Source organism: Scatophagus argus, chromosome 10 (genome assembly GCF_020382885.2).
Source record: "Scatophagus argus isolate fScaArg1 chromosome 10, fScaArg1.pri, whole genome shotgun sequence".
Taxonomy (NCBI): Eukaryota; Metazoa; Chordata; class Actinopteri; family Scatophagidae; genus Scatophagus; species Scatophagus argus.
The window spans coordinates 19,240,317-19,262,370 of record NC_058502.1 but is presented as its reverse complement, the minus strand read 5'-3'; the positions used below and the strand labels follow the sequence as shown (position 1 = coordinate 19,262,370).

Below are 22,054 nucleotides of genomic sequence, written 5' to 3'. Positions count from 1 at the left end.
ACACCAGTTTTTCAGCTTTCAATTAGGGATGGATGTTTGTATTGACACATATTGCAGTATGAGTCACAATTTTAATTGCAAAAAATGTTCTGATTTTATCAAACTAGCATGTTTGATTCCCCATACTTACACACAAAATGTGTCCCTGTGTGTGCTGTGATTAACCCTACATGCCTTAAAACTTGTGGAGCAGAGATTGTGCTCGACCACAAAAACATATGAAAAAGCTTTACAAATGAAGTCACTTTCTCTGCTCTGTAAAGGTGAGAATGTTCAAAACAAAAGCACTCAGGCCACCAGGTGGTGCTGTGGTCCTCATGAACTAAATACCCTGAGATTGCGGGTGGGGGAAATCATCAAATGACAGCTTGGAAAAAGTCCTTGACAACTAATAGTAAAATTTGTCAAGATATTCATCATCTTTAGTGTTGTTCTGAAAGGTATGTTTACAGCTTGTATGTTGATTTTCTGATCTCAAGTCCTGCACCCATCACAGGCATTTCTGTGGTGGTTGAAGACATTCTAGCTGACAACAGCTTGTAATGTTTTTCAGGATCACGGACCAGCGGTATGAGAAGGTGCCATATTTTGTCTTTGGGGACTTTAACTTCAGGTTGGACTCAAAGCAAGTTATTGAGGTGAGTGTTTTTGTAACTGTCACACTAATACTGTAAACATATGTGGTTAAGTACTATCAAACTCATGGTAATATGTTACCTGTGTTTGTGTGGTTTTAGTAGTTAACCGTCTCTTTAGAGTTATGACTCATTAAACGCTTCACTGTTGCTGGCCCAGCTGTGTTTGCCAACGGAGCCTCCAAGTGCATTGTTATGTTATGGTGCCATTCACTGCTGTTTCTCTCTCCCTTCCTCTCCCCCCCCTTTTCTTGGTGCAAATGAGGCCAGTGAGAGCCAAGGTGGTGCAGTCATTCAGCATTCTCCATGAGGAGACAGAGGGGGCTTAGTAGCATAACAAGTCATAAAGGCCCACCGCAGACAGTGGTGTCCTATGATAACAGAGTGGGAGAGCCACTTGTTGGCCGCTCTCTCCAGCACAATAGCCCTCGAATCAGTGGGTCTGTTCAAGGTGTGGGTATTGTTCATTCCAACCAGTACCCCATTCAAGGGAGAAGGGAAGAGGAGGGAAGGCTTTCTGAATGGAGGGGTTTTGCTCAAATGACTTAGGAAGAAGACTTTTGTAGTCGTCCAGCCACTAGGGAGGCGCTAAATTACTTCTACGGTCTTGATTTCAGAAAAGTTGGGACACTGTGTGAAACAAATGAAAAGAGAATGTAAAAATTAGTCATTTGCAAATTAACTGTTTTTACATGCTGCAATTTAACAAATGTTCCCTTTGTTACTTTCACAATTAATTGTTTGGTTATAAAGTGTTAAATAATTGTGAAAAAATTTTCTCACAGTTTCCCAGAGCCCAAAGTAGGTCTTCAGATCGCTTTTTTTTTGTGCAACCAATAGTTCAAAACCAGAAGACTACTCTTCATTTGCTATTATAATGATAAAAACTTTAATTTAAGAAGCTGAAATTAACACATTTGACATTTTTGCTTGAAAAATGACTGAAACAATTAATTGATTATGGAAAATAGTTGGAATCTAATTTTCTTTTGATCAACTAATAAAAGTGTGACAGCTCCATATCCTTGCTTGCTTCACAAAATGGTGAACCTCACCCCACCCTTCCTTGTGAACATTTGAGCCTTTCGAGGATGCTTCTTTCATAGCCAGTCATGATACTATCACCTGTTACCACTGAACATGTTTACCTGTGGAATGCTTAAAAACAGGGTTGTTTTTTTTTTGTTTGTTTTTTTGAGCAGCACACAACTTTGCCAGTCTTGTCCCAACCTATTTGAAATGTATTGCAATGTCATTGAATTAAGAATAAGCAAACATTTACAAAGATCAATGAAGTTGAGGTAATATATTAAATAATATTGTCTTTGTACTGTTTTTTGCATATTATCACATTTTTTTTCGTTTTGTTTTTCACAACATCCCAATTTTTTTCCAGTCAGGGTTAAAAAATGGCAAGCCAAGAGAGATCAGCAGTCTGTCAGGGGCATTGATTGACTGCCTCAAAGTTTGTGCAGTACATTTGATTTTGGATCTGTAATTGGGTCACATTAACTGCCTGATCATGTGAAGATGCATTACTTTGGACATAACAAATCCAAGTACAGAAGCCGCAACAGCAGATGTGCAAACACTGAGGCTATTCAGAAGGCAACTTTTGCAATTAGATGTCACCCGACACACATTTGAGTTGCTACAGTGACTTTATATCAATGATATGTTGTTTAATAAGTTACCAGCATCGCTGTGATAAAATACACTGTGTTCTACACATTACAATTGGCAAAATGCTACATGGTTTTATAAGAAAGATGTGCTTTCAATCCCAATACTGGCAGGCAACATGGCAGCATTAATCTGCAATCATGCAATCAGACAGTCAGATGAGATGTGTGGATCCTCTCTGTTTTTCCTGTGTTGCTAATTTAGGTAACTCTCTCCTCATGTTTCCTGTCTTGTCTGTGCTCCTCTGTGGTAGGTAAGCACTCACCCTCCCTGTGTCTCTACCACTCGGAGATGCTGTTTGAGTGCAGCAGGGGTCATGACCCCTTTTCCAGGGATGTGTTAGGCTTGCATCGGTGTGTGTGTCCATCTCTGCCCCCTCTCCCCTCTGCACAGATCCTTTCTTATGCACCTTGGCCCCCATTCACATACACATTCACATCCACAGCCAATGCACACACACGCAAACCAATTTGTTAGGCCAGATGAATCAGATTGATTCACCCCATTTAAAGGGGTGTGGCAGCAGTGCAGGGGGGCCTTTCAGACTTCCCCTCAGGAAGTTAGAGCTGCAGGATTAAACCACACAGGCACACCTAGACATTTTCTCTCCAGCTTAATGAGGGGTCCTCAAAGTTGCTGACCATTTAATGGGGACAACAGAAAAGGCTGGTGATGTCATTGGTGCAAAATGTGTCATTAGAAGGGCAGCACTGGTTCATATAAACACTTCCTGCATGGTGGTCAACCTGTCTTGACCCGTGTGTTAGTGGCAGACAGAGCTGTGATATCACCAATAAACAAATGGGTTGCAACCTTAGTGTAGGATGTAACTCACAGCTGAAAGGCCGTTTTGAGCCCTTTAATGACAATTAATGTCAACAGGACAATTAGTGCACATCCACTGAAGTGCTTAACTGTAGATGGGCTGGTGGTGGATCGATCGTCCATACTTATCTGAAGATTGATTCAGACACGGACAGGCTGGCTCTCATTACCCCTGTATGAGTCTCATTTTTTGCTTTCTCTCTATCCTCTCCATTTTTAAATCGATAAGAAAGGGCTTAGAAAAGCTATGCAGATGAATAGATAATTTGGCTGTGATGAGCAGACAAAATAATCCCAAAATTCAACTACTTGCATTTTGATTTGTTTAACATCAGGGACAACCCTCAAACACCCGTGGGGATCACTAGGCCTCCACTTTGGGAGTCACTGGATCAGAAAATACTCCAGTACATTTCTGTACAGCTGCACGCTACACCACTTCTCTCCTCTGTCTCTAGTCCATTGTGGGTGACTAGACTGTGGACAACCGCTGGTCACTCCTCTGTCACCCATCCTGCCTTGTAGGTGGGTGGATGGGACAGGGAGTATTTTAGGATGTATCCATGTGTGTACAGAAAAGGAGGTGGGTTTAGAAGGGGATGGGTTTGTTATTGTCACAGGGCAGATTCCAGGTGGCAAATTCCTGGCATGCTTGCGCAGCAGGATCAGTAACCAAAGGCCTGCGGTAGCCCCCCTTCTGCCCAGTCCGGGCAACCCCATTAATTGTGTCCGACAGAGGGAATTGGTTTCAATTGACCTCCATTCAGCGGCCCTTTGACTGGCAGACAAAGGACACAGCCACGTGGAGACTAATGCTAGGGCTGGAGGCCTGGAGGTGGTCCAGTTCCCCACCAACCTCCTCCCTCCTCTCCCATGGGTCTGATCATGCTTTGGCTTGATCATGCTTTGCATCATTGCTGATAAAACAGGAAGCAGAAAAGGAATGGTTTAAAAGATTTGGTCCGGCAGTTTGAAAGTTCACAGTCCCCTTGTTGGTGTGCTGCCTGCAAGTTCTTTTAAGAACTCATGTTCAGGCCCCTTTCAAGGAGATGTTATTAACTGAATAAAGATACTGCACTGTTGCAACTTTTGCAATAAAACACACCCTAACACCTAGCAGACTAAGCTCTCAAGTTATCAAGTTTTTCTCACCCTCTTCAGTTCTGTCTTTAAATCTATCCCGAATCCAACTTTGTTTTACAAACAGTAACACGGTCACTGAAGTGTGACCTTCAGTATAAAGTCCCTGCAGCTTTCAGCCAAAGCTGTTCTTCAGAATCATCAAGTTAGACTTGTTGCCAGTTCATGTCTCCAGGTGAATGTTAATCAGTCAAGTCAGGTTTACTGTAAACAGAATCACCATGGGAGCAAGCAGGGGTTAAAAAGCGAATCTGTTGCAAAGTGCTTTAATGGTCAGATAATAAGCCTAAACTAACCCCTAAAAATAAATCTTAGTACAGAATGTTGTTAGTACAGAAACCCATGTTCAGACTGAGGCTGAGCGATGCCACCTTCTACATGGGAGCTCAGTCATGATGCCAGGTCACATAGGCCTTGCTGACCCATTCACACCTACAGCAAACACAGGATTTTTCATTCTATGCTTCCGTCAGAAGGTGGTGTAAGGTGTATAGTGGTGTGTGTGTGTGTGTGTGTCCCTCGAAGTGGCTGTGAATCAGCGGTGTCGATGACAGGCTTAGGGCTCCGTGCCTGGACTCCTAGTATATTTAAAATCCCTCCTAATTAAACTTAATAGAATGTAAATTTAATATCTGCAGAGATTGTATGCCGCTGGCCGGCCTGCTCCAATTTAAGGATTGATAGAGGCCAGTCGGAAGGTTAATTGCTGACTTGATCTACTGTCCCTGTGACATGGTGTGGGGCCGTTTTTAATTGGGCCTGATCTGCTGCTATGGACAGATTTCATTAGGCTAGCTGGCCTCTCACTGGCTGCAGAAAGGTTTGGATCAGCACCCCCTGTCTGCGTCTCCAGGAAGCACAGAGAGCCGGACCGGGCATCAATCTTCCTTCCTTTGTCCTGTGTCCTTTCTCTCGCTTGAGCAGCATGAAATTAAAGGTGGGGCCCTAGACTAGCCCCACTCCTAATGAATGCTGTAAAACGCTCAGTAATGACAGGCCAGCATGATAGATCATTCATTTTTCACACTGTGGAGTTACTCAATGCATACAGACAACACAGATAGAAAAGCATTAAAGGGGTCACGATTGCCATGTTTTATTTTTTTTGTTTTTGTGTGTGTTTACTGCTGCACGTTTTACAGCGTCTGGGAGGACTGTTCTACTGTTTTTGTACATTCACGATCTTCTGTTTATAAAATTGCTATTTCTAAATGAGCATTTTGGGGTAATAACCTTTGCCCTGATCCAGTCTGAGAAGGTGTTAAAGAATCAAAGACTTACTTCACTTAACTACTTTGGAGGACCGGTTCAGTTTTTATTAATAATCTAATTTGTATACTGTAGATGTCGCAGTTTAAGTAGTAGAGTGAAACCCTAAGTATGTTGCCTCTACCTGAAACCAAGAGGAGTTCATTAGATAGTTGATGGCCATTGTCCTGGCTGCTGAACCTGGTCTTGGTAAATAATCTGCACCAGTAAAGGCTTAACAATTTTTCCTTTTTAGCCCGACTTTGACTAGGATGTGCATGTCCAGCCAGCAATAAATCAAAAGGCAGCCAGTGTAATTAAGTGTACACTACATTAGTCAGGCTAATTAATTTTTGGGGCCATCCATCCATTAACCAGTGGGCCAGCACTGATTGGGCCTCTGTTCTGTGGAACCCCTGACACTAGGGACCATGACCCTCCTTGGCTGCCTTCAGTTTCCCAGATACACTCATGCATTTAAACCCAGAGTCACAGATGTATTCACACACATCCCAGCCCTCATATACTTAATCAGAATTTGAGTAAAAATGGAAGATTCTTACATTAAATATGACAGTTTCGGGATAGCGTTGTAACTGTTGTTTTCTCCTCTTTTAGTTAATTTATTGTCAAATCTGGAGTGTTAGCAAGGCTTTACCTGAGAGGAGGCACTGGAGTGTTATATTTGACTATTTTATTACTGGGCCAAATTGTATTGACAAGTCCTTTACATAATTTGCTGTGGCTTACTAAATCAATATAGTTTCCTGTAAAAGACAACCCACCTGATACTGTCTTAATTGTCGTGCTGCAGTAAACCCTCCACCCGTTTACTACACACTGTGCAAGTTAAATGAGTGTTCTGTTTGACCCATGCCTGTTTATGGCCACACAGGTGAAGCCTGCAATGGAGATGTTTCCTTACAATACAATAAAGGCATATCATCTCTTCAATCTGTCACAATGAGGGCCCATTATATCACAGATAACCCATCTGGATATAGAGGGAGACTATTCCCTCTAGACAACAGCGCCTCTTTTTCTCTATTCTCTGTTTGCTCTCGATGCTAATGAATACAATGCTGAAGACATGGAGGGGAAAAAAAAGAGTTCAGCTATGAGGGCGTAACTTGAGCGATGCAGCTTTGATGGATGCACTGTCCATATCATTAAAATGCTGGCAAATGAAGAACAAGCAGTGGCTTCTGTTGGTCCTGCTCATTAACAACAGGCCGTTTGAGCCCGGCGCCAGCCATGCTACTGCCATTGTGTACTTGGAGGGGTGGAGGGAGGGAGGCACTGTGACTGGCAGCTGGGAACACCATGCCAACAGTGGGACATCTTGACAAACCAAGCCAAGGATGAGCGCAGAGCCTGGCAGTAACAGGGCCCTGGAGGGGACATTGCCTGCTTGGCCCCTGGGCTTGGTCTCGGTCAGGGATGTAACCTAAGTTACTCCTCATTTGTTCACCATTGCTGTGCTCTCCAGCTTGAGCCAATGTTTTTTTTAATTTGGACATGGTACACTAATGTTGCGCTGATCCTGCTTCTCCCAGAATATTTTAATAATTGGTTTTAGAAGTTTAACAGTAGGGAAAATAGTCTGCTAATCACCTGTATGACAGACACAACTCACATTATCTCTAATGCAGCCAAAACAAGCTTTGTGACCTCTGCCATCAATGCATAATATAGGCATAGAGTCCTCATTCTGTCTTTACCCTAAAACTTTCTGTCTCTTCTGTTTTTTTTTCTTTGCTGTCTTCAACATCCTCTCCTGCTATTTCCTCTTTACCCAAAAATGCATTATGCAGCACATATCGTGAAAGTTGGAATGATTTCTTTCATCACTAGTTAATCTGCCAATTATTTCTTTTAATCGTGTGGTCTATAAAATAGATATGGATATGAAATAGATGTTTTATCCAACAGTCATAGAAAGCTAAGAAAATCAGCAGTCATAGTTCAGTTTTGGGCAACTTTGCTTAGAAATTGATTATGAAAATTGTTGCAGATTATGTTTTCTGTTTTTTTGGTTTTTTTTCTTTAAGCATTACAGATTAATTAAAAATGTGCTTAGTTTCTTTCAGGATCTCAATTCTTACAGAAAACACCTTTCTTGTATTGATGCAATTCTGTGAACCAGTTTATGTGCAGTATATCAGACAGAACTTTATGGACCCTACATTAGTTAATCTATGCTGTCCATGCTTTTTTATTCGTGTAAGGAAAGCAGACATGTCAAATGTTTTAATTTTATTTTTTGTCAAATGACTTAAATTATTTACGCTATTTACATTTTATTTAAAATGATGGTGATAAGTCTCTGCATATCTTACATGTCAGTTACCGTGATGCGGTTGTCAAGATTATGCTAATAATATACATATTCTAAATCTAATTATTGAATAATTCGATCAGTCTGTCAGTTCAAATGGACTCAAGACTTAATCTGTGCCTGTTTTATTTAATCCACCGCTTTTTCTAAACAATGTAATCTCTCTATAACTCATGAATAATCAACTTTGGCTTCCAGTTCAGGCTTTCTTTATCTATTGCTTTATTGATGCTTTGTCTTGCCAAATCACAAGGAGGACCAGCCCCAACTAACAGTGATGCTATTATTTAGTCCAGATGAAATGTGGCATAAACTGTGAAGGATAGGGATCTCTTTGTGCCTGGTACATAGTGTCCGACTTGTATGATGTCAGTCTATTTTTGACTAATGCAGTTCTCAGTCTTTGTAGAACAGAGCACAATAATAGTTTTTTTTCCTCTCTGAAGGATGGAGTGGTTGTCAAGATAACACATGTTGTCTCAGGGGGGTTGTACACAGACAAGCAACACACCCCGTCTCCATTGCTATTTCCAGCATTTTAATCATTATTGTTAGTTGTTATGCATATGCAAAGAAGCAGTTTATGTTAGAGTGGCAGTTCATGGCTGAATTCACTCACAAGTTCACAAGTTGGTCAAGGTTCCTGTTCAAATCAGGCAATAACCATTTGTATTTGTCTGGACTTATTCCTTTTCAAATTGGAAAAGAACAGATGAGTGATCATAAAATGTTTTGCTGTTGTTAAGGAAGTCAGTCGAAATCCAAGGATTGTTTAAACAACTTGGCTTACAGGTTTCCCTGTGTGAATCTTTACTGTCAGCGGCAGAGTGATGTTCCTGCAGAATGGCTCATTGTAAAACAGCTGTAAAGCCACTGTTGGCACCATGGGCTTTTAAACAACTCTGCCCTCTGACATTAAAAGTCGCTGGGCTCCATTCACATCCACGCACAAATATCCCATCATATTTAAGAGGGCCCATTAAGGGCCACATTGAATTCATGGGCCTTTCTCTCACTCCCCCTTCTGTGATTTATCTGTGACGGCCATATTGCCAGGCCCTTTCAGAAGGAGTGGCTCCAGTTTTTGTCTTAGAGGAGGCCCAAAACAATGCATTTCAGGCCCATCTCTCCAACAGGACCTCCTCTTTTGGGGGGCAGAGAGAGCTGGGGCTGGCCTAACATCTGTTTGTGTCCAGAGCCAGGCGGGACCGGAGCACAGCGTGCCTCGGTGGCCCCCTTCTCCTCTCCCTGGGGGTCTTTGTTCCCGATTTCATGCTATCAGAGCGGCAGCATGTTTTCCTGCGCAGAGCTGTCAGGGATATAAAAGGCCCTGAGTGGGGTCACAACAAGAGGGATGGGCATGAAAAATTGGTAAAATGTATCACAAAGCCCACCCACTAGACGGTTGCCTAGCGCCCTGTGCTAGGGTTTCAAGACCACCCTCCACCCCTTCCCCCTTATACCTTCCTCTTCCCCTTTTCCTTGTCTGAATTACACCTCCCTCCCTCCCTCCCTCCCTCTCTCTCTCTCTCTCTCTCTCTCTCTCTCTCTCTCTCTCTCTCTCTCTCTCTCTCTTCCTCTTTCTCTCTCTCACATTGGTGGACAAGAGCATCATTTAGATGAAATGGTGCAAACAAATTAAAGGGTGGTGCTCCAAATGAATCGATGTTCTTTGTGTATGAGGAGGGTTTTGTGCCTCACCAGGGTCGTCTTCTCCTTCCAGTGCTCACAGGAAGGAAGATAGTTGGTCACCTGCCTGCCTGAAAAGGCCATCAAGCACTTTGGCTGATGTACCAAAATGCAAGAGTTTGCTGCTCCTGCTCTAATTGAAAAGTGCCATGACGCCACTTTTGTTGTGATTAGGTGCTATATAAAGAAATTGAATTGAATTGTTTCTCAACTGTTGCCTCAGAGAGATAAAGGTCTTTGTTATAATAATCTGATATAAAAATGTTGGCAACACTTTATCATTGTGTAACACTTTGGCATTATGTGTGTTTATGAGTGTACTCATAAAACAGTATAAATGCATTATGATTCACACTATAGATATTCCCTGGTGGAGTCAGTTTCCATTGATTGAATTTCAATCTAATTTGACAGTTTCTACCATGTGAAGGGATGTTTGTTGCATATTTGTTGTTCATCTTGTTGATAGTGGTAACCAGGTTTTATCGAATTCGAAGTAATGAACTCGACAGACTCTGCATTGCCATTGGACTCTCTCTAATCAACAATCACTGATTGGGTCTTCGATGTTCTGTTATTGACTCGGCAACAACAAATTACCTCACAGTCTGCTTCCTGTAATTGATTCCCAACAAGAGCTGTGGTGGGATAGGTAGATTAAATGAGAGTGTAGTGTTGCCAGGCGCTTAGTAAGTGTTTAAACTCTATATTAATAGCTCTTCTGTTGGCCATGTTTAAATGTGCTGCAATGATTGTTTCATGGTTGGATGTGAATCTGTGTCCTCATTTAAAAGGATAAATGCTCTTTTTAAGCCCAGGGTGTTTAAAAGAACATGAATGGCCACAGCACTGCTGGCTGCTCCTTCAGATCCAAGGCCTCCTTTTGGAAGCATAACAACTGCAGCTAACAACATTCAAATGAATGCCACATTAAGGTAGCTATTGAGCAATTTAAGCATGCATGGCCTTATTGAGAGGTTAAGAGAAGCCGGTGCGTTAAACAGTCTTGCAGACATCTGCCGCAGTTGGTTTCAAAGTGCTGACCAAAAGTGGCAGGGGAGGTTTCTCAGATTAAATCTCTCATTAGGTTTTCTTTGTACAGGTGGCAGTAATGTGTCAAGATCCCGGCCTGAGACAATGTCCTCCTCTTACTGGGACTAATACGCCTCTGGAGAACCCACCCTCCTTTTACTGCCACTACTTTACACAGAGACACAGTCACAATGAAGCATCTGGTGGCCTTTTCCTGTGTGGAAGGCTTTTCCTTGGCCATTGTGTCTGCTAGTGTGCATGTGTGAGAGAAAGAGATCAGGAGGAGGAGGAGGAGATCTCTGTGGCTCAACCAGTTTAGTTTAAGTTACTGCGTGTTTCTGTTAATATGAAACTTAACTTAAAGTGTTTGGAGAGAATTTTAGAATATTTGCTCCCATCTCTGACCGTGAGTTAGGGTGGGTGAGCAAATGTGTGTGTGTGTGTGTGTGTGTGTGTGTAACCCCCCCGGTAGTGGGAGGTCGCAGGGGTCAAAGTGATGAATTTTTATAGGCCTGTTCCCTGTGTTTCAGCCCTGTCCCTTTCTCTGCGCGCTGCACTGCCTCTCAAAGACAACCATGCAGGGCAATTTGTCCTGCGGGGCCCTGCAGAATGGGCCAGCAGAGAAGTTAAATAGCAGGGGGGAACACACACACACACACACACACACACACACAATCACACAAAACATACACATACATTGACTTTCTCTCTCACACGCACACACCCCTCCGTCCTGTTGTCTTGAATGATTTGTGGCCTGTCCATTATCCCTTCCGAGGGGACAAATGCTTTTGGCCAGTTTCTGAAGGTAAAGCCAGAATGGCAGCCCTCAATGTGTGCCATTGTTTTTAGAGAAGTTTCCCAGATGTTATAATGCACAAGATAAATAGGGCACATTATCACTACCTTGCACGCCCTCTTACCTCTCCAAGCTCGTTTTTTTGGCGAGGGCGTGGCAGGTTAGGAGACCTCCTACTAAGCACACACACTGCCATCAGCCGTTAGTGTCAGCTCTCACGCAGCTCAACGAGTTCATGGGAAGGGGTGAGGGTTTGTGTGTGTTACTTGCTGTTAGGGGTGACACAGGCCTGGTTTACTAGGGTCAGTTGTTGACCAGTAGGTCACACACAGGCTAACTTTGCTGGTGATGATATGTCCACTCTCCCCTCTCTTCCATGTTGAATCCTCAGTCCTTCTCCATGTGTGTCAATGATGAATCCACGGTGTTTGGAAGCATTAAATTAGCCGGCCACAGGGAGAGAGGAGTGGATAAATCTGGCTTATGTCCAGTCAGATGGGGTGGGGAGGGTCACAGCTGATTTACCGGCTTTCCCGTGTAATAGCTGGCAGGGAAGCAGGAGGCCGAGTTTGTTGTTGCTTACTTTGGATGCCCCCTCTTACCCAGCTCGGGCAGACGTCGCAATCATGCATGTGGGATGGGCGTGATGAAGAGTGTTGAACGGAAGAAAAGTGATCGGAGTGCTAAGCAATTCACAGTGAACCTGCCAGCCCCTGCTGGCACACCTTAACTCAGCTGGCAGTCCTGCTTTGTATGGCAGAGAGAAAATAATGGTGCATTCTGACAATGCCACTGCCCCTGCTGACACAAAGGGGAGCCCCTGTCCCCTGCCACTGGTAGTGAAGAATGAATAGTTAGCTCATTGTCCACTCATCCTCTGCCTCTCTCTGCACACAGCCTTCTACTCTCTCCACCTAATTGAGCTTTAATCTCTCAGTTCTAAATGTGACTTATTACATTTGTGGGTTGACAGTTTGGAGAAAAGTGTGGACACATTTTTACTACTTGTCGATTATATTTAAGGTACTAACTACTAATCAACACCACCGTGTCTTCAGCAGAATCAGTATGTCCAAAGGCATAAAGCAAATGTACACATATTCAACCAAGAGCAGGTCAATAAATGTCAGGTTAAGCAGGAACTCAAATATGCATTATGGTTCAAAGGGCAGGAGTGGGTAAAATACACACACTATGAAATATACAACTATACAAATAAAAAGAATCCTAGTAATAAGTATTTCCTCTGTACCACAGAGTGCCATTATTATCCACAGGCTATTAAAAACACATCAGGGAGCGACACTGTTGCACTGCACTGGGTGACGTGTTCTTCATTACCATGAACGCACAGGCTGTAGTTTGAGTCAGTCCCACACACGCCGTCCTCCTGCTGCTGTAAATAATCACAAGTTTACCCAATGTGTATTAATGCACATTTGAAAACAGTCCTCAAGAAATGCACTGCCAAGCTGTGCATTTATGAAATTACTTTGCTTTTTTTTTTTTAATTTAACTATATGTGTGATTTTAAAGATTTACATCAATTCAAATAGCAGCCAACAACTTGTTAACAAGAATCAGCAGGAAAATTGTATTTAATTTTAAGAAATGAAATATTCTTTTGTCTTTTAAACCTTGATTGTATTTACTGTTTTTTGCTTTGTGCACTTTCTATTAGTCTAAATATTGACATGTAAAACTGTGTGTGATGTGCATTGTCAGGAATGCCATGGTGCTGTGTGTGCGTTTCTTAGTGTTTAAGTTGGGCACAGTGGATCGCCTCCATCTGTTGCCAGGGCCAGAGACAGAAGGCTTGGATGTGTGTGTGTGTGTGTGTGTGTTTGGTCTTTGAAGTGGGACAGATTGCTTTAACCTCTCTTCTAAGGAGAGCAGCTGGAATAGAGAGCTCCTTTAAACAGCCGCTTCCTCCTTCGACAGTCATGAGATTATCCTTCATTGATGCACAAAGGCAGCGCCTTCCTCGGCAACCTCTCATCCCAGACCCCCGGCCCTCTGGCCCTCTACAAACACTCAGCGTTGACCTATGACCCATAATGCACAGATCTGATGCCAAGTCACTTTGCAAGATGAGTTAAAGAGCCCAGAGGAGTGAAGACATCCTGACTGTCCCTTGGACCACCGCTGCTTTTCCTGACAGCTGTCTGTTAATATTTTCCCATTGCCTGGTTTCCTCTTTTCCTCGCTCAAACTAATTGTCATGTATTAAATAAGGAGCCAATTGCAACCAAATGAATTATGCTAACATAATTTAGGGTGGTTAGTAAGAGCATTTCTGTGTTTAATGTGCTTAGGAAGCAGGAGCTTTGAAGAAACAGATCTGTTTGGAGATTCTGCACAAGCACCTGGGCTCTGCTGGCAGTAGGAAAGAGACATCACTGCATTGATATGGTCTTAAGTGATAGCATGGGGTTCTCATTTTCCCCATTCTGGTGTTTGGTGGGCAGATCTCATGACAGAAGCGCTGCGAAGAGCCAGGACCTAAGCTTGTTGGATGATGAGGGTGTTTTTCACAGAGGATGACAGTAGGAAAGCTGTGATCAATTGGGTGCAATCAGGCACCTCCAGCTGCACTGACACACACTGATTGGTCAGTCAATTAACTTCTGAATAGATCAATCTGCCACATGTCAGCATCCGGCACTATGCAGCAGTTCCGCCCAGGATACCTAAAGCACTGGCCACACCAGGGTTGTTCTGCTACACTCGCCAACTATTGTTTGTTTTAAATATAGCAAATTTCATTCAGTTAGACACTCTGTTGTATGTAACACACAAATAAATCACATGCCCTATGCTTCTTTTTTGCTCTTGTAGTAGGTGAAATACAAAGTCTGCAGCTGAAATCATTAGTTTTCCCTTAGCTACATTCACCAGGAATTTAATAGTTCTGGGAAAAGACATTTTCCCCCAAGAAAAAGCAGCATTAGCTAATTTCTTCTTCTTTTTTTCCTATTTAAACCTTTCTTGCAGTGACAGTCTTGGCACAAGGTTGTAGGCTAACTTGAATATAAAACCTGAGGTTAAGTTATCTCACTGAGAATGATGTCATCCCACTCTTCTCCAAGTGGAAACCTATGGAAGGTCTTCTGTCTGTCCATATCCACATATATTTGGATGTACTTACCAATGTAGGTGCACCACTGCCAAATGTAGAAGACACATTCATGTTTGGTGATGACCATGTTTGATCCAAGCCTTACTGGATTATCAGAATCATTTGAATATGAATGGAGGGCGTATTTCTGTCCTTTAGACATTGATGCTTATTGTGACAGTGAGCAGTGTGAGCTTGTGTGAAGTGGCCAGGGATTTCTGCTTGACTGACTTTTGCATTTGCAAAAGTGGACGACAGAAGGGGGCTCGCTTGGAAGAATTGCAATGATCCTTGTACAGTCCACAAATAAAAAAGGTCTATTTAAGAAAAATGTCTTTTTATTTGAAACGATCGATTGTCTAGAAAGATTGTAGTTTTTGTCATTTATATCTGAAGTTAATTAAAAAATTGTATTGAAGAGAAAGTGACCGCATTTGGTGCAGTTGGCGCTAATCAAAGATGACACAAAAAATGACTGTGTGGTTGTCTTTGCTAGCTGCGGCTACAATGACTTTCTGACAGGGAAAGTATCTCTTGCCCTTCTCACTAGCTTCTTCTTTGGCCTATTCATTGCACAAAGCTGCTTAAGCGCACTTAAGCGCATTAGCATTTGGCTGCCAGGGGACCATATTGACCCTGCATTTGGATGGCCTAAATGAGTGAAAGATGGAGCGATTTGTTAGGGCTTTAGAAAGTTGCTTTTGGGGAAGGGGGGGGGGGGGGGGTGAGCATGAAGGAATGGGTTTGAGGTGGTGGTGGGGACTGCAGAGAGTTGTTCCACTTTCTCTCAGGGAATGGTGTTTGTTCTAATCTGATGTGCCGTTTCTTCATGGCCGCAGCAGGACTGATTTGTGACATTTCAGTCTAAAGGACCTTTTTCTGCTCGCTATATTGGCTTGACCCGATTATCTAATCTGTGCTTTGAATTTCAATCAGGTCACCCAGTCTCTGCCGTGTGGTATGGGAACCACTGGCCGAGGGATTACCTCATTCAACTGTCTTCAAACACAGATGGTCGAATGTTTAACTAATTGTTAAAAGAGTCCACAAAGGAGAATTTAACCATACACACAGTCCATGGGGTCAGTACATAGACACAGATAAAGAGAAAGGACAGTGAGGTGGCAGTTTGTGGGATAGTTCTTTAAAAATCATTCAAATGCATGCTCTTAGGTACAAAGGCTGCTGTAGTAGAGCATTAGAAACTACTGTACAAAGTGTGTGTGTGTGTGTGTGATGGTGTGGTGGTAGCTATATTTGTTATTATGTTATTCGTAAATCGGTGGTATAAAGTACAATCAGTAAATTCATAAATGCTTTCCAGTTAATTCACTTTTTTTTTTACGATCCCACATCTTACTGTAGCATCTATTCCTAAAGGGATTTGACCTTCACATTCTTTTCATTCTACTTTGTATTTTTGTGATTGCTCATTCTCTTCCTCTCTGACCTCCAGAGTCTCTGCTCCACGGCCACCATGCAGACAGTCCGAGCCGCAGACACGAATGAGGTGGACAAGCTAATATTCCGAGAAAGTGACAATGACCGAAAGGTAAACTATGTGACGTTAATTTTGTCTGCTTTAACATTGACTTCTCATAACCTCATTAAAATTAACATATGTTTAAAACATTTCATCAAATATCAATAAAAACACCTGCCCCACCCACACCCCTCACCCCCACTGCATCCTTAACTTAACACTTGACATACGCCATAGCTATTACCCTGTAATAGCATATATATATTTACATGCAGGGTAACGTGGTGTGATGTCTCAGTGAGAGATGTGTAGAATTAGCAGAGCTGTCTGCCACTGCAGCATTAGTGCTCTAATTACAAAGTGCTGTTCACATTAGTATTGGTATTAATCAGAGTGCCGTTTCTCTCTTTCTGCTGATTTAGGTTGTTCTTCAACTTGAAAAGAAGCTTTTTAGTTATGTGAACCAGGACATTTTCCGGGAAAACAATGGGACCTCAGTAAGTCTCCCCTCTGCTTCCTAACCCTTAATACAGATGTTCATCTACTCTGTCGCTTCTCCACTCATGTATTACAAATGTAATTATTTCTATCAACATTATACACTTTCTTTCCTCTGCCATTTGCCACATTTCAAATTGTTTATCTGTAAAAAGCGACAGAGCAGATCGATGGTGAAAAGATAAGTTAGAGCCTCAAAATTTGATATGAGAGCTTTTCCTTTCTGAATAGCTAGTAAGTGTAATAGTAAATAAACTTGTGTTGTGTGTACCAACAAGTCACTGCTGACCTGAGTCATGTAGATGCTTTTGCTGATGCATTAGCTCAGCCTAACACACACTCTCTTTGTCCCAGTGGGGCCAAATGTTTTAGGAATAACTTTTAAATGAGACTGAGTGTAGATGAGATGAGTGTTAAGTGTCTGCGAAAAGAAAAACAGCCGCTACGCACTTCCACTTTTATATGGCTATATATTACATTAAGTAGTTCAAAGTCGGACCTTGTTAAAAAAAAAAAAAAAACACCCAGTGAAGGGCGCACACACACACCCACACCTACACATCCGCAGACTGAACCGTGAAGCCACTTGGATGGACTGGAGGTACAGAGTTTAGTTACTTTATCGGACACATAATGTGATAACATGAAGTTCTTATAATTTAATAATATCAGGTATAATATATCACTAAGGAACTGTAATTTGTCACAAATTGAAGCAACCAAATCATAGTGACTTACAGATGGATGGAGTGTATCACAGATGTTGTAAAGTAAGATTTCGCTCACAGAAAAGTGTTACACGAAGGCCCCTCAGTTACTTTGTTGTGATTGTCTGAATCATTTTGCCTACATGTGTATATCAGTATTTCTTCTATGCGTCAAACCCCCCTCATCTGGCTCTGAGTCCAAATGCTCTTTGTTTTAGCATTACTCTGCTTTGTATGTACTGCAAGCAGCCCCTGTGGTTCTAAAAATGTCAGAAGATTCACTTCCTTGTACTGTAAAATCATAGCAGAAACCAACTTTGCAGTTGCACAGTGCTTATCCCAAAAATTCAGTGTGACTTAAGAGAGCTTAAAGTTCTACAGGTTTTGTAAGGCTTGATCTCATTTTCAAAATTTGTCCTAAATAAACTTTAATACTGATCATATTTTGTGAATAAAAACGCTTATAAACAGGCCCCTGATGAGAGAAGAAAAAGATGTCATTCAGGTATTTTAGACTGGGATGCTGACTGGTATTGATCTGACACATTGTACTATTGAACATGGGAGAATCTTTGAATGTGATCAGCAAAAATGTGTAGAAAGTGTGTAACAGTAGCTGTGAGATGCTGAGACTCCCCCACCACCCCCCACCCCCCAGACTTCCTCCTCCTCCTCACCCAGTCAGACAAGATGGATGACATAATGGGGGAATCGGAGATAATCTGATGGTCATGGTCTAGTTAAACACACCATGTTATGATCCTTATAAAACAAACTACCTTTCCAAAAGGATAAATGTCCTTGCTCACACTCCTCCACTGGGGAAGGGGCAAGAAAAAAAAATCCATTGCATCCTTCATCAACTGCAAGACTTGTACCGGCTTGACAGAAATTTAATTCGAGGCAGCTCTTGAAAATAATTATTGTATTTTGAGAGGAGTAATCATTGGCTGGGACATGATTGAATGTGTCCATGCCTATTGACTTTTGCTATGATTAATAGGTTTGTTTAGTCGATATTCCCATCGAAATTGTATAATTAATTATCCCCGACGCTGTCACGGCGGGACGATGGAGAGCCCTGATGAGTATTTGGGAAGATTAAATTTTCTGGGCGCTTGTGGCGTCAAGGGGCACCGCGGGGCCCTGCTCCGGTGGAGCTATGGGAGGAGCATCGTGTGGCGTGTGTGTGAGTGAATGCATGCGTGTAGTGCATGTCTGTGCTGTGCATCTGTAGATCAGCACAGTTTCTTCCTCTCGTGGAGCACACACCCACGGGGCCGTCCCCCTCCTCCATCCACATTGATTTTGTTTCAGTATCTCTTTATTGTAACTTTATCAGTGTGGTGTGGGCAGATGGGGGACCGGGAGAGGAGGGTGTGTTTGTGTACTAGCTGTAGTCAGTGATGAACCTTTCTGTCTGGCATGCTTCTCCTTGTCATGCTGGCGGCGTAGTCCTCAGCATTACTCAAAAGCCCAGTTTTAAACACGCAGGGACATTTAAAAAAACAAAAAGAACAAAATGCCGCCCCAGCTTTAAGTTTTATTCCTGTCAAAGCTCTTAAGTGGCAATACAGATGCCACACTAAATGAAATCAGACCTTGCAAGATTTATATAAACTGATGCTGTTTTGGTTGTCTGTTTGGATCGTCTCTATTTCGAATGGTTCAGGAAAGACTTGGCTGGTTAGCCCTGTCAGAATATATCGCATGCATGCGCATCAGACCTGAGTAACTGTTACATGGCCATGAGTTTTTCTCAGTCATTGCTGAGTTCTTTGGAGAAAAAAAAATCCCCAAAAATGTATTGCAGAAGTCAGTTTTCTTCTTCTGACATTTTCTCATCACGGTATTAAAATCAGTCTTTGTCTAATTCCTCATTACATCATTTTATTAGCAGTGAAATGAGACTTTGGAGGTGCAGTACTACTATAGAGTTGTGTTTTGTTTGGGTTGGCCCCTCCCAAAACCAGTTGACCCCCCGCACCCCCTTCCCATGACAGTGACAGTTTATCGCTTTTCCACAAAAAATAATGAAGATCCCATAAAAAGAAGGGAAAATATGGCCCCTGCAATGAAAGCCAAGTGTGAGGTGTAAAAATCAAATTAAATGACCTTTCACCCCAACATTTATTGATGGGTTTTAATGGCAGCAGGTGTTGTCACAGGGGATATTTGATAACACGTAAATCAAAGCACAATTACAGGTGTGAGGGACGGTGAGAGGGACAGTCGGGGGCCAAAGACCTCATATCCCCCCGTTATTTTTTTATTTTATTTTTTTTTATTTTTTTTATTTTTTTTTTTCCTCCGCTCAACCTCTGCCTCTTAACTATCACCGCCACTCTGATTTAAGAGCGTGCTGATCATCCAAGCAAAGTCAGAAATTTGAGCTCATGACAGGGTAGTTTTTACCAAGACACTTCCTCATCTTTCTCCCTCTGTGATATTGCCGGAGCTGCATCATCTCGCACCGCCTCCTCCACCACTCCCAAGGTCACTTCTGGCTGACAAACTACTTCTGGCTTTATAATGTCATGAGGCCTTAAACCAATATAACCTGTTTTTTTTTTTTGTTAGGCCACAGAGCCGTTGAGCATTATGCTTAATTGACCTGGGATGAAATGTAGTGTGAAATTTGTAGCCGCTGGGTTTCTCATTCACCTGAATGAATTACTCAGCATTCACTTAAGGCACACTGTGGATACACACAGCCATATGTTGCTCATCCCCTGCTGTGTAAACAGTGTCACACACTTACTGTCTGATGTGTTTTACCTCAAACAAACAATCACACCTGTGAACACGTGTACCTAAAGAATATTGTCATTTATTGATTTGAGCCCTCACCAATGAGCATGTATTGCTGAAAATATACTGTTGGACGCACATTTAAACATCCCGCAGTCTTTCTTCCATGCTCTGTCTTACTCTAGACTGATGCATCACTGATACATCATGATACATCATCGCATATAGCTGTGTGTGACAGCTAGTAAGTAACAGGAAATTTCAGGAGAAAAATGCCTAAGACATGTCTGACATAATTTAGAGACAGTGTCACCATGTTATAGTTTGCCCAGAGAAGATTGATATGTTTATTTTCCAACTACATAATGTCCCTCTCACTACAGACTGTGGAAACAATTCTTTAAAACAAATAAAACCTTTTAAATGGTGGTTGTTTTTTAAGCTTCTTCAAAATTAATAATACAAAAGCATAAGTGGTCAGAGTGTAGTAGCTGACTAACTCCACTAATGACCAACAAGCTGCATCATTTGCACATCCACCATGAGGTGTGTCCCCACTGTGTGGAAGGATGTTACTCTCTGTACTGCTTTCTGATTTCAGGAAGTTTACACTTTAGCAACACCAGCTAATTTCTTACTCTTCAGCCTAAAAAGCCTTTTCTCTTGCTGTTTGAAAATAGAAACATTCCAACATAAAACTTGTCCAAGTATGTAGACAGTACAGGAAAACTGATCTTCATTTTCTCTTATCACACTTATTTAAGTAGAATTAGCTTGTTCTGTACTGCCAGATAAGAACATAGAACATCGTCACTGCTGAGCATGATGACCTACCTATATTTTCAGAGTATCCAACTGAAAAATCCCTTCCCTTCGGCACTTCATGAAAACCACTCATATGAAAGACGTGAACATGCACTGCGTTGCAGCTGGGGCCTAGTTAGCCAGCTAACTACAGCTACTGAATTCCTGTAACAATAGTTGTATTTTCAAGCAAGTAAAATGAACCATCACCTGATTTTGTCAACCTCTGTCTGAAATCACAGAAATCCCTAGTTGTAAAAATTATTGTGTGAGTATAGAAAGCTTGACCGGTGTGGAAACTTTTTTCCCTAGTTTTCACTTTTCAAATTTCTCAAACTTCAATTACTGATTTTTTGCTATTAGTCTGTAGTCTTCTTACTGTAACACACACACACACACACACACACACACACACACACACACACACACACACACACACACACACACACTGGAGGAAGGTATCAGTGGGTGGATGGTGAGACAGGGTGTACAGTGGAGCGTGGGGTTGCATCCCCTGCTCAGCCATCCCTCATCCACAGTGTGTGAGTCTCTCCTGTGACCCCGGCACTGTGAGTTTGATGAATGCAGCACATCTGCCCTCCTGAACCACTGAGACTCCGTCTGGGAGGCCCCGCTGCCTGGAAGTAATGGCCACTGTTCTACACCACTGACACATAATCACACAAACACACAGAGTGTCTTTGTGAAGACACGTTCTGGACTATTTATACATGTGTAGTCAACAGTGCTGTGAAGACAAACAGCGTATACACAGACATACATGCACACCGTAAATGTGTCAGCGTAGATGGAAAGCTGTAGATACCTTCCGCCAATATGATAATATTCATGTGACATCCACCTCCCTCCTCCAATGTCTCCACTTTGTGAGGACGTCCTTCCAAATATTACCCGTGTGCACCACGTCATCTCTGTTGATATTTCATCATGTAGCCATCAACATATTGCTGCGTGTAATACACCAATGTAATGTCATTAACGTCAAGCTGCCTCTACGGCTGCTGTCAGACTCCTACCATCTATGATGAGGTCTTCACCAGGCCATAATTGTAGCCTGGTGTTTGAAACATGTACAATAGCCCAATTTACCACTAAACAAACATGTCTCGGCTTCATCTCAGTGTCTTCCTGTCTGAAAGGAAGGGGTGTGGCTAGCGTGTTCAAGGGCCTTGGGGGGGTGCGGGGGTTGCTGGGAAACGTCGCTGTCAATCTCTCAGGGAGGCAGTCATGCAGGTGCCCAAGCTACCTGTTCATCTCCCAGATAATTAATGTGTACAAGAAGC

At 42.4% G+C, this 22,054-nt stretch overlaps 1 protein-coding gene across 2 annotated transcripts in view; it reads left to right on the top strand.

The window, feature by feature from the left end:
* LOC124066256 (inositol polyphosphate-5-phosphatase A) overlaps positions 1–22,054 on the top strand; it is a 132,105-nt gene that overhangs the window by 93,183 nt on the left and 16,868 nt on the right. For both annotated transcript variants that reach the window (XM_046402525.1, XM_046402524.1), the window contains exons 9-11: positions 554–638; positions 15,964–16,059; positions 16,413–16,487. In XM_046402525.1, coding sequence (XP_046258481.1) covers positions 554–638; positions 15,964–16,059; positions 16,413–16,487 — 256 coding nt within the window. The remainder of the gene's footprint in view (positions 1–553; positions 639–15,963; positions 16,060–16,412; positions 16,488–22,054) is intronic.